The sequence below is a fragment of the Scyliorhinus torazame genome, chromosome 7, assembly GCF_047496885.1.
Source record: "Scyliorhinus torazame isolate Kashiwa2021f chromosome 7, sScyTor2.1, whole genome shotgun sequence".
Taxonomy (NCBI): domain Eukaryota; kingdom Metazoa; phylum Chordata; class Chondrichthyes; order Carcharhiniformes; family Scyliorhinidae; genus Scyliorhinus; species Scyliorhinus torazame.
This window is the reverse complement of record NC_092713.1, coordinates 54,542,308-54,556,103: the sequence shown is the minus strand read 5'-3', so window position 1 is coordinate 54,556,103 and position 13,796 is coordinate 54,542,308. Positions and strand designations below refer to the sequence as shown.

At 49.3% G+C, this 13,796-nt stretch overlaps 1 protein-coding gene across 1 annotated transcript in view; it reads right to left on the bottom strand.

Annotated features, from left to right (window-relative positions):
• The window catches only part of LOC140427342 (uncharacterized), a 157,405-nt gene that overhangs the window by 64,737 nt on the left and 78,872 nt on the right, over positions 1–13,796 (bottom strand). The window contains exons 11-14 of the mRNA XM_072512894.1: positions 12,242–12,321; positions 10,281–10,397; positions 3,825–3,907; positions 29–126 (exon numbers count right to left, since the gene is read on the bottom strand). Coding sequence (XP_072368995.1) covers positions 29–126; positions 3,825–3,907; positions 10,281–10,397; positions 12,242–12,321 — 378 coding nt within the window. The remainder of the gene's footprint in view (positions 1–28; positions 127–3,824; positions 3,908–10,280; positions 10,398–12,241; positions 12,322–13,796) is intronic.

The window sequence follows — 13,796 nt, the reverse complement described above, 5'->3', positions numbered from 1 at the left end:
TTTATATATTTTATACTTCTCTTTGTACCTTTTACTGCTGCTCTTCTGTTCCTGAATATCTTTGGGGCATGGCTTTTCCATGCTTCAAAACAGTTCTTCTGATAAGCCAATGCACAGTCCGGCTGTCTGTCAGGGGGGAAATTACAGTGATTGTTGCATCAGTTCCCTGTAGAATCTATCAAAATGTACCTGTTCATAACATACAGAATAACACAAGAGTTGAATGATGCGTCTTAGGAAAGGAGGATGCGAAGAAGCCAAACTCAAAGGATATTATAAGATGGAGATTGAGGGTATTGACAGTGATGGATCAGGGGCGAAATTCTCCGGTATCGGCGCGATGTCCGCCGACCGGCGCCAAAAACGGCACAAATCAGCCGGACATCGCGCCGGCCCAAAGGTGCGGAGTCCTCCACATCTTGGGGGGCCGAGCCCCAACCTTGAGGGGCTAGGCTCGCGCCGGACTAATTTCCGCCCCGCCAGCTGGCAGAAAAGGCCTTTGGTGCCCCGCCAGCTGGCGCGGAAATGACATCTCCGGGTGGCACATGCGCGGGAGCGTTAGCGGCCGCTCACGGCATCCCCGCGCATGCGCTGTGGAGGGAGTCTCTTCCGCCTCCGCCATGGTGGAAGGAAAAGAGTGCCCTCACGGCACAGGCCCCCCTGCGGATCGGTGGGCCCCGATCGCGGGCCAGGCCACCGTGGGGGCACCCCCCGGGGCCAGATCGCCCTACGCCCCCCCCCCCAAGACCCCGGAGGCCGCCCGCACCGCCTTGTCCCGCCGGTAAGAGAGGTGGTTTAATCCACGCCGGCGGGACAGGCATCCTAGCAGCGGGACTTCGGCCCATCCGGGCCGGAGAATCGCCGGGGGGCGGCCCGCCAACCGGCGCAGCGCGATTCCCGCCCCCGCCGAATATCCGGTGCTGGAGAATTCGGCAACCGGCGGGGGCGGGATTCATGGCAGCCCCGGCGATTTTGCGACCCGGCGGGGGGTCGAAGAATCTCGCCCCAGATTGGGTGAAAATTGCAATTTCGTCCCTATTGTATAACCTTTAACATGGGATTAAAAATCATGTATTCTTCCATCTACGCCCCCCCCCCCCCACCATTTATAAAAATAAATTCCGTTCCAGTTCCAAAAATGAATGCCTGATATTCGGCAATTATTGTAAGAGTCCTCTTGTGCTGCTTAGATTTGGATTTTAAATATTATGGGCTGGAATTGTTCTATGTGCCACCTTGCACTTAAAAAAAATTATTTCAGGGGAAGAGGACATCGCTGGCTAGGCCAGCATTTATAGCCCATTCCTAATTGCCCTTGAGAGGGTGGTAGTGAGCTACTTTCTTGAACCGCTACAGTCCCTGTGGTGTAGGTGCACTCCAGTGCTGGTCAGAAAGGTGTTCCAGGATTTTGACCCAGCTACAGTGAAGGAACGGTGATATATTTCCAAGTCAGGATGGTGAGTGCTTGGAGGATAACTTGCAGGTGGTGGTGTCCCTCTGCATCCTCTGTCCTTGTCCTTCTAGGTTGGGAAGTTGCGGTCAAAGGTACTTTGGTGAGTTTATGCAGTGCATCTTTTAGATAGTACACACTGCTGCACTGTGCATCAGTGCTGATCAGAATGGATGTTGAAGGTGGTGGATGGAGTGCCAATTCAGCGGCTATTTTGACCTGGATATTGTTAAGTTTCTTGAGTGTTGTTGAAGCTGTGTTCATCCAGACAAGTGGAGAGTTTCCCATCACACTCCTTAGTTGTGTTTTGTAGATGGTGAACTTTGGGGAGTCAGGAGGTGAGTTACTTGCCACAGAATGAGAATTCTATGTCACCCTATGTCTGAGGGCTACTGAAGTGAAGGGTTACCCTCTGTGCCATTCATGGCAGCATAACTTGGAGATGGAGCCAAGCTTCAAGTCACAGCTGACCATTACTCTCATGTCATGTACCAGACCTATAACTATGTGGTAGCTACAGGCATCTGTATTTCAGCAAATGGCACCACTCTCCACGTTTCCCTCTAATTATCCAAACCTTGTGGAAACAGTTCCACATTGTCACTGCCAGACGTGCACCAGTGACTAATGGTCTCTTAGTTACTTAGTGACAGGTGCAGCCATTCTAACCAATGTTGATCAAGCTGGCATCCTTATTTCATGGACTGTCACTGAAAGCATCAACAATGCTTTGTGTTTATATTATCCCAAGGCACTTGATAGGCACATTCTAAAACAAAACATGCCACTGGACCACATCATGAGATATTAGGGCATACAGCCAAAGGCTTGATCAAAGAATTTCATAGAATTTACAGTGCAGAAGGAGGCCATTCAGCCCATCGAGTCTGCACCGGCTCTTGGAAAGAGCACCCTACCCAAGGGCCACACCTCCACCCTGTCCCCATAACACAGTAACCCCACCCAACACTAAGGGCAATTTTGGACACTAAGGGCAATTTATCATGGCCAATCCATCTAACCTGCCCATCTTTGGACTGTGGGAGGAAACCGGAGCACCCGGAGGAAACCCACGCACACACGGGGAGGATGTGCAGACTCCCCACAGACAGTGACCCAAGCCGGAATCAAACCTGGGACCCTGGAGCTGTGAAGCAATTGTGCTATCCACAATGCTACCGTGCTGCCCAAAGGGGTAAGTTTTCTCTTAAAGGAGGATAGTCAGGTAGAGAAGTGGAGGGGTCTCGGGACGGAATTCCAGAACTTAGGATCATAGAATTTACAGTGCAGAAGGAGGCCATTCGGCCCATCGAGTCTGCACCGTCCCTTGGAAAGAGCACCCCACTTAAGCCCCTTCCTCCACCCATTGGCAATTTATCATGGCCAATCCACCTAACCTGCACATCTTTGGACTTAGGTACCTGAAGATGAGATCACCAATGTTGCGGCAATAAAAATTGGGGCGCCGGGGGGTCAGAAATGGAGGAGCGCAGATTTCTTAGGAGGTTGTTGGGGTGGGGCAGATTACAGGGATAATGAGGAGCCAGGCTATAAAGGGATTTGAAAACAAAGATGAGAATTTTGAAATTGAGGTGTTGCATGATTCATTGTGACCCAGGTCCTTCCAAAGACATCACATTGACAGTAATGACAAATCTTAGTGGTACTCTGGTCTTCTGTCTCAGCTTCCTTTGAAAGATATGCACCTACAAAAGTCCAGTCAGATACAAATGCGTGGATCCCAGCAGATGAGAACAGAGCAGCATTTGTGCAGATTGACTCTCCTCTACAGGTCCTCTTAAAACGTCCAAACAACAAGGATTCCAATTGGAAACTCTCTCGTGCCAGTAGAGGGGGAAACGTTCATTTAGAGCATTGCTACAGAGACCCACAAGCAGCTAAGTGCCAGCAGAATAACAAAGAAGTTAAATGAAAACACAGTCATAAATGATTGATGTATTATCAATTCAAATTACTTATCTGGATCTTGAAAGCAGCCACCCCCACAATTGGCATTTTTTAGACTTTGATTTTGTGCAAACTGTTATATTAGGAAATGGTGCATAAGATGTTCATATGTTAACAAAATGCACAATTGGCGAATGCCACTCAACAGCAACATTTCTGTCAAACAAAGTCGGGGAAGTTCCAACAGGACAAAACTAAACCGATATTCCACTATCATCCTTCTTATTAACAGCTCCACAACAGGTGGCCAACCGGCTGCAGCAAATGCCACACTCCTGTTGTGTTGCCAAAATTAATTCTCAATTCTGGTTCATTTAGTGCTTAGAAAAGAACTTCACAATTTGGAGCTGAGGAGGGTTTTTACTCATACAGTTAAGTCGACCATAACAATTCACTGTCACATTACCTTTCTTTCTTTTTTGCCTGCTTATTCTGTTTTACTGAAGTTCCAGGATTTTCTGTCAAGTCAGCAGTTGCAGCGGGCACAAGCTAAATGAAAAAGTTAAGCTGATTAGCAATGCACACATTCTCCCACTTACTGATGTTCCAATATGGCTTCTCCCATTCCAAGAATGGACTCTACATGCTAGGTGCAGTTGTTCTCTCCCTGTTCGCAGACAGTGAGTACATGTGGTGAACGTATTATAGTAACCATTCACCACTGTACTACATTGTACCACGCTGTTGCCCATGTGGGCTCTGCCCCTGGCTCTCCCCCTTGAGGGGAGGTATATGGAGCAGCTGCCCTGTAGGCGGCTCTCAGTGCAGAGCAGTCGCAGGCAGGCACTGTTCTAGTTGATTAAAGCCACTGTTCACTTCAACTCTCTGTCTAGTGTGAATTGATGGTCGCAACAATTTAATCAACTACAACATCGCGATGGAAGCAGCCCTCAAACCTGACCGACTTGAACTCGACCCACAGGCCGCGGAAGCCAAAGGGATTTTTTCACACTGGCTCCGATGTTTCGACGCCTACCTCGCCGCCCCCTCCTCACCCTCCGTCACTGACGAACAGAAGCTGAGCCTCCTCCATGCCCGGGTGAGCCATCGAATCTCCGTACAACTCGAGGAAGCGACCACATTTGCAGACTCCCTCGCGATGCTGAAGTGCCTAAACGTGAGGCTGGTGAACGAAATGTACGCACGGCATCGCCTCACCACCCGCCACCAACGCCCCGCAGAATTGCTGGAGGAGTACCTACGCGACCTCAAGGTCCTCGCGCGAAGCTGCAACTACAAGGCCATCACGGCCTCCCAACACATGGAACTCGCCGTGGACACCTACGTGGTTGGGGTACGGTCCAACTACGTCAGACAGCGCCTGCTCGAAAAGGGCGCCCTCGACCTAGAAGAGACGGTAAAACTAGCCACCTCCCTAGAAGTAGCGTTTCAAAGCCTCAACGCTTTCCCTTCCGATCACGCGACTCCCGACCAGAGAGTACCCTAGGCCTGTGCCGCGCGGCTGCCCGTCCAACCCGGGGGGCTACCCTGCTTTTTCTGCGGCCAGCACCAGTACCCCAGGCAGCGTTGCCCGGCTCAAAACGTGAACTGTAGCGACTGCGGCAAGAAAGGACACTATGCCAAAGTTTGCCTGGCCAGGTCAAAGTCCTCCAAACCACAGGCCCGACCCTCAGACTCACAGGCCCGCAGACCCCGCAGCGTGGCTGCGTGCCTTCGGACGCATCTTCTGCCTCGTGCTGTCCATGGGGGCAGCCATCTTTGACTCACAGGGCCCGCCATGTGCGATTTATAGGGCCGCCATCTTGGACGCCATCTTCCTCGCCGCCCGACACGTGTGACCGACGGGGGCCGCCATCTTGGCCGCCATCTGCAACGTCACCCGACACGTGCGACCGACGGGGGCTGCCATCTTGGGACCACACCACCACCTCTGACCATGCCAGCTACCCGCAACTCGGCGCAGTCACCCTCGACCAGTCATGCCCAAAGCACATCGGGAACTCCATGATAACCGTCCGGGCGAATGGACACGAAATGCCCTGCCTATTTGACTCTGGGAGCACAGAGAGCTTTGTTCACCCAGTCGGGGTAAGGCACTGTTCACTCCAAATCTCCCCCGCACTTCAAACAATCTCTCTCGCTTCCGGATCGCACTCAGTGCAGATCCGGGGTACACTGTCGTGAACCTCGTGATACAAGGCATCGAATACGTAAACTTTAAGCTATATGTACTCCCCGATCTCTGCGCTCCTCTTCTGTTGGGACTGGACTTCCAGTGCAACCTCAGGAGCCTGAAGTTCGGCGGGCCCCTACCCCCTCTCACCGTATGTAGCCTCGCGACCCTGAAGGTCACCCCTCCCCCGCTCTTCACAAATCTCTCCGCCGACTGTGAACCCGTTGTCACCAGGAGCAGGCGGTACAGCATCCAGGACAGGACTTTTCTCAGGTCCGAGGTCCAGCGACTCTTGTGGGAAGGGATCATCGAGGCCAGTAATAGCCCCTGGAGAGCTCAGATAGTGGTTGTCAGGACCGGGGAAAAGAACCGGATGGTTGTAGACTACAGCCAAACCATAAACCGGTACAAGCACCTCGATGTGTACCCACTTCCCCGGATAGCGGACATGGTTAATCAGATCGCACACTACCGGGTGTTCTCCACGGTGGATCTGAAGTCCGCATACCACCAGCTCCCAATCCACCCGGAGGACTGCCACTACACGGCCTTTGAGGCAGACGGCCGCCTCTTCCACTTCCTCTGGGTCCCCTTCGGTGTCACCAACGGGGTCTCGGTCTTCCAAAGAACGATGGACCGAATGGTGGACCAGTACGGGCTGCGGGCCACATTTCCATATCTGGACAACGTCACCATCTGCGGCCACGACCAGCAGGAACACAACGCCAACCTCCAGAGGTTTCTCCAAACCGCCCAAGCCCTCAACCTCATTTATAACAAGGAGAAATGCGTTTTCCGCACAACCAGACTAGCCATCCTCGGCTATATTGTGGAAAACGGAGTTCTAGGGCCCGACCCCGACCGTATGCAACTCCCCCTTCCCCACTGCCCCATGGCCCTGAAAAGGTGCCTTGATCTTTTCCTATTACGCCCAGTGGGTCCCCAACTATGCGGACAAAGCCCGCCCACTGATCAAAGCTTCCATCTTCCCACTGGCGGCTGAGGCCCGCCAGGCCTTCAGCCGCATCAAGGCAGATATTGCCAAGGCTGCGATGCGCGCGGTGGACGAATCCGTCCCCTTCCAGGTGGAGAGCGACGCGTCAGAGATCGCCCTTGCCGCTACCCTTAACCAGGCGGGTAGGCCAGTAGCATTTTTCCCCCGTACCTTCAACGCCTCCGAAATTCAACACTCCTCAGTCGAAAAAGAAGCTCAAGCCATCGTGGAAGCTGTACGGCACTGGAGGCACTACCTCGCTGGTAGGAGGTTTACCCTCGTCACCGACCGACGGTCAGTAGCCTTCATGTTCGACAATACACAGCCGGGGCAAGATCAAGAACGATAAGATCTTGAGGTGGAGGGTCGAACTCTCCACCTATAATTACGATGTCGTGTATCAGCTTGGGAAACTCAAAGAGCCCCCAGATGCCCTGTCCCGCGGCACATGCGCCAGCGCGCAAGATGACCGACTCCGGGCCATCCACGATGACCTCTGCCACCCGGCGGTCACCTGGCTTCTCCACTACATCAAGGCCCGCAACCTGCCCTACTCCACCAAGGAAGTCAGGGCCATGACCAGGGACTGCCAAATCTGCGTGGAGTGTAAGCCCTATCGACCGGATAAGGCCCACCCGGTGAAGGCATCCGGCCCTTTGAGCGCCTGAGTATCGACTTCAAAAGACCCCTCCCCTCTGCCAACCGCAACACGTATTTCCTCAACGTCGTTGGCGAGTTCTCCCGCTTCCCCTTTGCAATCCCTAGCCCCGACATGACCGCGGCCACCGTCATTAAGGCCCTACATAGTATCTTCACCTTGTTCGGTTTTCCCCACTTACGTCCACAGTGACCGGGGCTCCTCGTTTATGAGCGACGAACTGCGTCAGTACCTGCTCGGGAAGGGCATCGCCTCGAGCAGGACTACCAGTTACATCCCCCGGGGAAACGGACAGGTGGCGAAGGAGAACGCGACGGTATGGAAGGCCATCCTCCTGGCCCTACGGTCTCGGAATCTCCCAGTTTCCCACTGGCAGGAGGTCCTCCCCGACGCGCTCCACTCCATTAGGTCACTCCTTTGCACAGCCACGAACGAGACCCCTCATGACCGCCTGTTTGTGGCATCAGTACATTACTCTAAAGAATATTTCACTGAGAAATGCAAGAATATAATTTGATATAGACCGTGCAGAAATGTTTGAACGGTTCTCACTTTTGAATCTATTGTCACATTTCAACAAAAAACAGCATTTGTGTATTACACTGTACAAAGAAACCACTCCTTCCCTTCTACAAACCATGTGCAACCCAGATATTATGGATGCTACTCTGTCTATTGAATCTCCCAAAGGAAAGTTCTGCGTCAACATTCCCTGAACATCAAAGATTATCATATGAAAATAGGTTTAACTTAGTATCTATCATAAAAAGTCCTGAATATATTTAGGATGGTGCATGATTGGTTGCTATCAAAGGTAAGGTCAGAAATCCTGCTGTAGTTCATTTAATTTGAATAAACCAGGATGAGTTTCAGCTTCTTGGACCACCAGTGAATAGTAGCTTACTTATTGAGAGTAGAATACCACAGTTTATTTACCAAAACATGCAGTAGATCGAGAGCAGGGCATAGCTCCAAGTTGGCGAACAGAGCCATTGAAATGCTGCTGGATAACTTACAACAGAGAGTCAATTTGATACAGAGTGACACAGAATCTCAAGAAGAGATGTTTAGCAGTAGTAGAAGGAGCCAAGTGCAATTACAACCAAGGGGCTGGTTTAGCACAGGGCTAAATTGCTGGTTTTGAAAGTAGACCAAGGCAGGCCAGCAGCATGGTTCAATTCCCGTACCAGCCTCCCCGAACAGGCGCTGGAATGTGACGACTAGGGGCTTATCACAGTAACTTCATTTGAAGTCTACTTGTGACAATAAGCGATTTTCATTTCATTTCAATGTAAACACCCCATGCATTGCAACTCAATGCCACAAAAAGGTTAAAATGCATGCATTGGTCATGCCATAGAAACATAGAAAAGAGGAGCAGGAGTAGGCCATTCGGTCCTTCTCCGCTATTCATTATGACCATAGTTGGTCATCCAACTATAAGGCTGTTCCCGCCTTCCCCCATATCCTTTGATCCCTTTCGCCCCAAGAGTTATATCTAAATTCTTCGTGAAAGCAGACAATGTTTTGGTCTTTCTATGGGAACAAATTCCACAGACTGACCAGTCTCTGGTGAAAATATTTCTCATTTCAGATCGAAATGGCCTACCCTGTATTCTCAGGCTGTGATCCCTGGGGCGTCATTCTCCGACCCCCCGCCGGCTTGGAGAATCGCCGGGGGCTGCCATGAATCCCGCCCCCGCCGGTTGCCGAAGTCTCCGGCACCGGATATTCAGCGGGGGCGGGAATCGGGCCGCGCCGGTTGGCGGGCCCCCCCGCTGGATTCTCTGGCCCGGATGGGCCGAAGTCCCGCCGATAAATTGCCTGTCCCGCCGGCGTGGATTAAACCACCTTTTGAACGGCGGGACAAGGCGGCGTTGGCGGGCTGATCTGGCCCCGGGGGGTGCCCCCACGGTGGTTTGGCCCGCGATCGGGGCCCACCGATCCGCGGGCGGGCCTGTGCCGTGGGGGCACTCTTTCCCTTCCGCCTCCGCCACGGTCTCCACCATGGCGGAGGCGGAAGAGACTCCCTCCACTGCGCATGCGTGGGAAACTGTCTGCGGCCACTGACGCTCCCGCGCATGCGCCGCCCGGAGATGTCATTTCCGCGCCAGCTGGCGGGGCAACAAAGGCCGTTTCCGCCAGCTGGCGGGGTGGAAATTCCTCCGGCGTCAGCCTAGCCCCTCAATGTTGGGGCTCGGCCCCCAAAGATGCGGAGCATTCCGCACTTTTGGGGCGGTGCGATGCCCGTCTGATTGGCGCCGTTTTGGGCGCCAGTCGGCGAACATCGCGCAGTTTTGGGAGAATTTCGCCCCTGGTTCTGGATTCCCCCACCATCGGGAATATCCTTCCTGCAACTACCCTGTCTAATCTTGTTCTATTTTGTAGATTTCTATGAAATTCCCCCATATTCTCCTGAACTCCAGCGAATCCTAACCAACTCAATCTCTCCTCATATGTCAGTCCGGCAATCCCAGGAACCAGTCTGGTAAACCTTCACTGCACTTCCTCCATAGCAAGAACATTCTTCCTCAGATAAGGGGCGAAATTCTCCGGAAACGGCGCGATGTCCGTTGACTGGCGCCCACAACGGTGTCTCTACACAACAATGTTCTGCCTTTTTGGATAACTGAGACTCCAATTATTATAAAATCCCATTAAATATAACTCTGCAGAGCAGCACAGAAGAACCCGGTATCCTATGTGAATGAACTTCCTGAGAAATAGCATTGTAATTTCCGGTAGTTTCTGAAAGCTCAGCCAGCATCAGATATGTCCTATTGACAGCTCTGAAAGTTTGCTTTGGAGCAAGTGTGATATTCACACAAATAAATGATGAAGACAATTCTAAAACACAGCAGGCCCAACAGCAAACATGGCAATCTTATGATGGCCAACTGATATTCTTCAGGGAAGAATAAGTATATTACATTCAAAAAGGTTGATGGCTCCATGCTGAGGGAGTTCTAGATGGACTCAGTTGCTTCTCAAAGGTCCACTAGAGTATCCTAGTTCAAATGGTTAAGTTATACTTCACATATAAACAAGTCACAGAACAACAAGTTAATCCACTCACCATATTTAATTCTGCATCTTCATGTGTCATTATGGTGGTCCACGATTCCATCTCCACCTTTCTCCCTGCTTTTGCCTTTTTGTCCAACAAAATTTGCTTATATCTTGCTGTGAAGGGCTGTAGATAAGGTGGAGAAAACTGTTAAAAAAACAAGGCTCACAGGTAATGAGTGTTGTGGCAATTAAACACCTTTACTAAGGGTGGCACAGTGGCCCAGCGGTTAGCACTGCTGCCCCATGGCGCCGATGACCCAGGTTCGATCCTGGCCCCCAGGTCATTGTCCATGTGGAGTTTGTACATTCTCCCCCTGTCTGAGTGGGTCTCACCCCCACAACCCAAGGATGTGTAGCGTAGGTGGTTTGGCCATGTTAAATTGCCCCTTAATTGGCAAAAAAATAATTGTGTACTCTAAATTTAAAAGGAAAAAAAATTAACCACCTTTACTGAACTCACAAATTTATATAAAGACTTCCATAAACTCATAATTATCAGTGTACTGCTGAAATGAACAATATCCCAGAGTTCACTCACTATGAATGGACATAACTGTTGCTCTAGTATATGTCATATAAAGAAGTGTGCATTTGTTTGTTTTTTATTCAATGGATGTGGGTTTCACTGGCATTTATTGCCCATCCCTGAAGGCATTTAAGAGTCATCCACATTGCTGTGGATCTAGGAGTCACATGGAGGCCAGACCAGGTACGGACAACAGATTTCCTTCCCTGAAGGACATTAGGCTTTTTTACAAGAATCGACATTGGTTTCACGTTCATTGTTAGATTTCATCATTAGACTTTTAAAATGGGATAATCCCACCATTTGCCCGGGTGGCCAGCGCATTACCATGGGTTTCTGGATTACTAGTCCAGTGACAATACCATTACGCCACTGCCTCCCCTAAAGTGTTAAACTTTCCACTGAGGTTAATTTGGCTGATTTTATACTCATTTTCTGTAATGCTCAAACCGCGGCCTAAAGCTTTAGTGCTTTTTTGGATTATCCCTTTTTTTCACTCCTGTCGAGTACAGTTGAGCTGAACATTTCTAATTGGCGTTGTTTGAAATAAATGGGTGCCGGTCACTGCAACATAACCCTGAAAAACTCACTATTTTTGGGTGCTCTGTCTTTCAAAATGATAGAATTATTGAGGTGAGCTATGTTACGGTCCCAGTTGGTGTTACCTCTGGCCGGGAAGGTCCCAGATGGAACCCTGGCTCAAAAGACTGTGACTCACTTATTTAGAAAATGTGGATGAACAGAGTCGCAGGACTGCCAATTAGCTTTCAACAACCCAAAAAAAAAAAAATCACAAAAAGTTAATACAATACTCCTTTACTCCCATGTACCTTCATAAATGTACACAGATTTTAAGGATAACACAAGGTACAAAATATATCTTATGCTATAATGTTCTCAGTAAACACAGTCCCTGTAACCTAACAGGCTGACTGTGGTCAGACACACCCCATTCTGAAACCCAAGTTGCAGATGCCACCCATTTGAACTTCTGAGGATTTCTCCTCAAATCCCGCTCCCCCACCAGATGATTATTACACTTTGAGCCAACTGATCTTGCTGGACTTTGGGCTTCCGCACAAGTGTTTCCGAACTCCACACACAATGCTTTCCCTCAGCTTATTCCAGCAAGATTCACCTCCAGGATTTCCAACTCTCCCTTCAGTATTCCTTTGTCTTGAATAGCCATGAGCATTCAAGCTTTTCACACAATCTCTCAAGGATCCAATCACCAATTGATTCATAATTGCTTGAACTTTTAATTCACAGACTGGAGTAAGATATCACCAACCTTTAGTCTGGTGTCAATATAGGTTAAAGTAGATCATGTTGAAAGCCACATCGGTTGGATTGAATTATGATGGTAGAATTGAAGCAGTTTAGATTTCACCATCCCCCAACCCCACTCAATACCTTTATTTTGATTTTGTTTTCTTTCCCACCTTTGTCCCAAATTTGAGAGGTGCTGACTGTTTTTTCTGCTTCTGTTTAACCTTGGGCTCAGCATATGCTTTTTCTGTAGCTGAAAAATAAACATATTGAAGTTGGTCAACATGTATTCACCATTTGGCAGAAGTACTGCCACATATTTGGACAAAGAAGAGTATCAAAGCTAGCTTCACAGCACCAGGGACCCGGGTTTGATACCCGGTTTAGGTCACTGTCTGCACAGAGTCTGCACGTTCTCCCCATGTCTGTGTGGGTTTCCTCCGGGTGCTCCAGTATCCTCCCAGAAGTCCCAAAAGCGTGCTTGTTAGGTGAATTGGACATTCTGAATTCTCCCTCTGTGTATCCTCTGAACAGGCGCCGGAGTGTGGCGTTAGGGGATTTTCAAAGTAACTTCATTGCAGTGTTAATGTAAGTCTACTTGTGACAATAATAAAGATTATTTATTTATTTGTTTCAAAAGAGGAAGAAAGTAGAATTATTGCAAAAGCTGGAGGCAGGTTCAATGAATAATCAGACAGGCTCTCTTTAAAGGTCCTCACTGTCTGATTTTCCTATATTCGCATCACAAAGGGGATCCAATACACCTGTTTAAGGAAGAAACATCTTCCTGTAAACTATTAGAACCAAATTTTAAGTGGTGCTCTTTTCATTAAGTATGAATGCTTATTTTGGAGAAGGCTGGACATTGCTCAAGGTTACTGTTTTATTTGCTGATCTTGAATTCTCTGTCAATCTTAAAATGTTCAAGACTTTTGCTCTCTTCATTACTTAACCTGAGAACACACAACTCTTTGGAACTCCCTTGCTTCGGCCATCTATTGACAATTGCTTTAACGAACAAAAACTTCCAGTGGATGCTGAAAGAATGTTTCACAACACCTTAATCAGCAAAGATTCTTGTTTTGTGTTTATGGTAAAAAGGCAGCTGTCAAAAGCACACTGATTGTCCTGTAAACGAAAAACTTGCACCATCATGCATGGAATATTAATTCATGTTAATAGAACACAGAACATGCAGTGCAGAAGGAGGCCATTTGGCCCATTGAGTCTGCACCGACCCACTTAAGCCCTCACTTCCACCCTATCCCCGTAACCCAATAACCCCATCTAACATTTTTAGACACTAAGGGCAATTTATCATGGCCAATCCACCTAACCTGCACGTCTTTGGACTGTAGGAGGAAACCGGAGCACCCGGAGGAAACCCACGCAGACACGGGGAGAATGTGCAGACTCAGCACAGACAGTGACCCAGCGGGGAATCGAACCTGGGATCCTGGAGCTGTGAAGCCACAGTGCTAGCCACTTGTTCTACCATGCTAATGGTACTGACTCTATCATTTGGAAGGATGCCTAATACATTTCTTACTCCTTCAGCTGGGCAGAAAATAACAAATGTCAAACCAACGCATCCAGGTTAATCAATTTATCTAGGTTTATTTGCAGATTGAGTAATACACTGAAGCAGTAAGATAACAAGGTTCTGAAAAGACACAAATTAAAATAATAAAATTAGCATCATTCCTTGGGGTGTTAATATGCGGACCA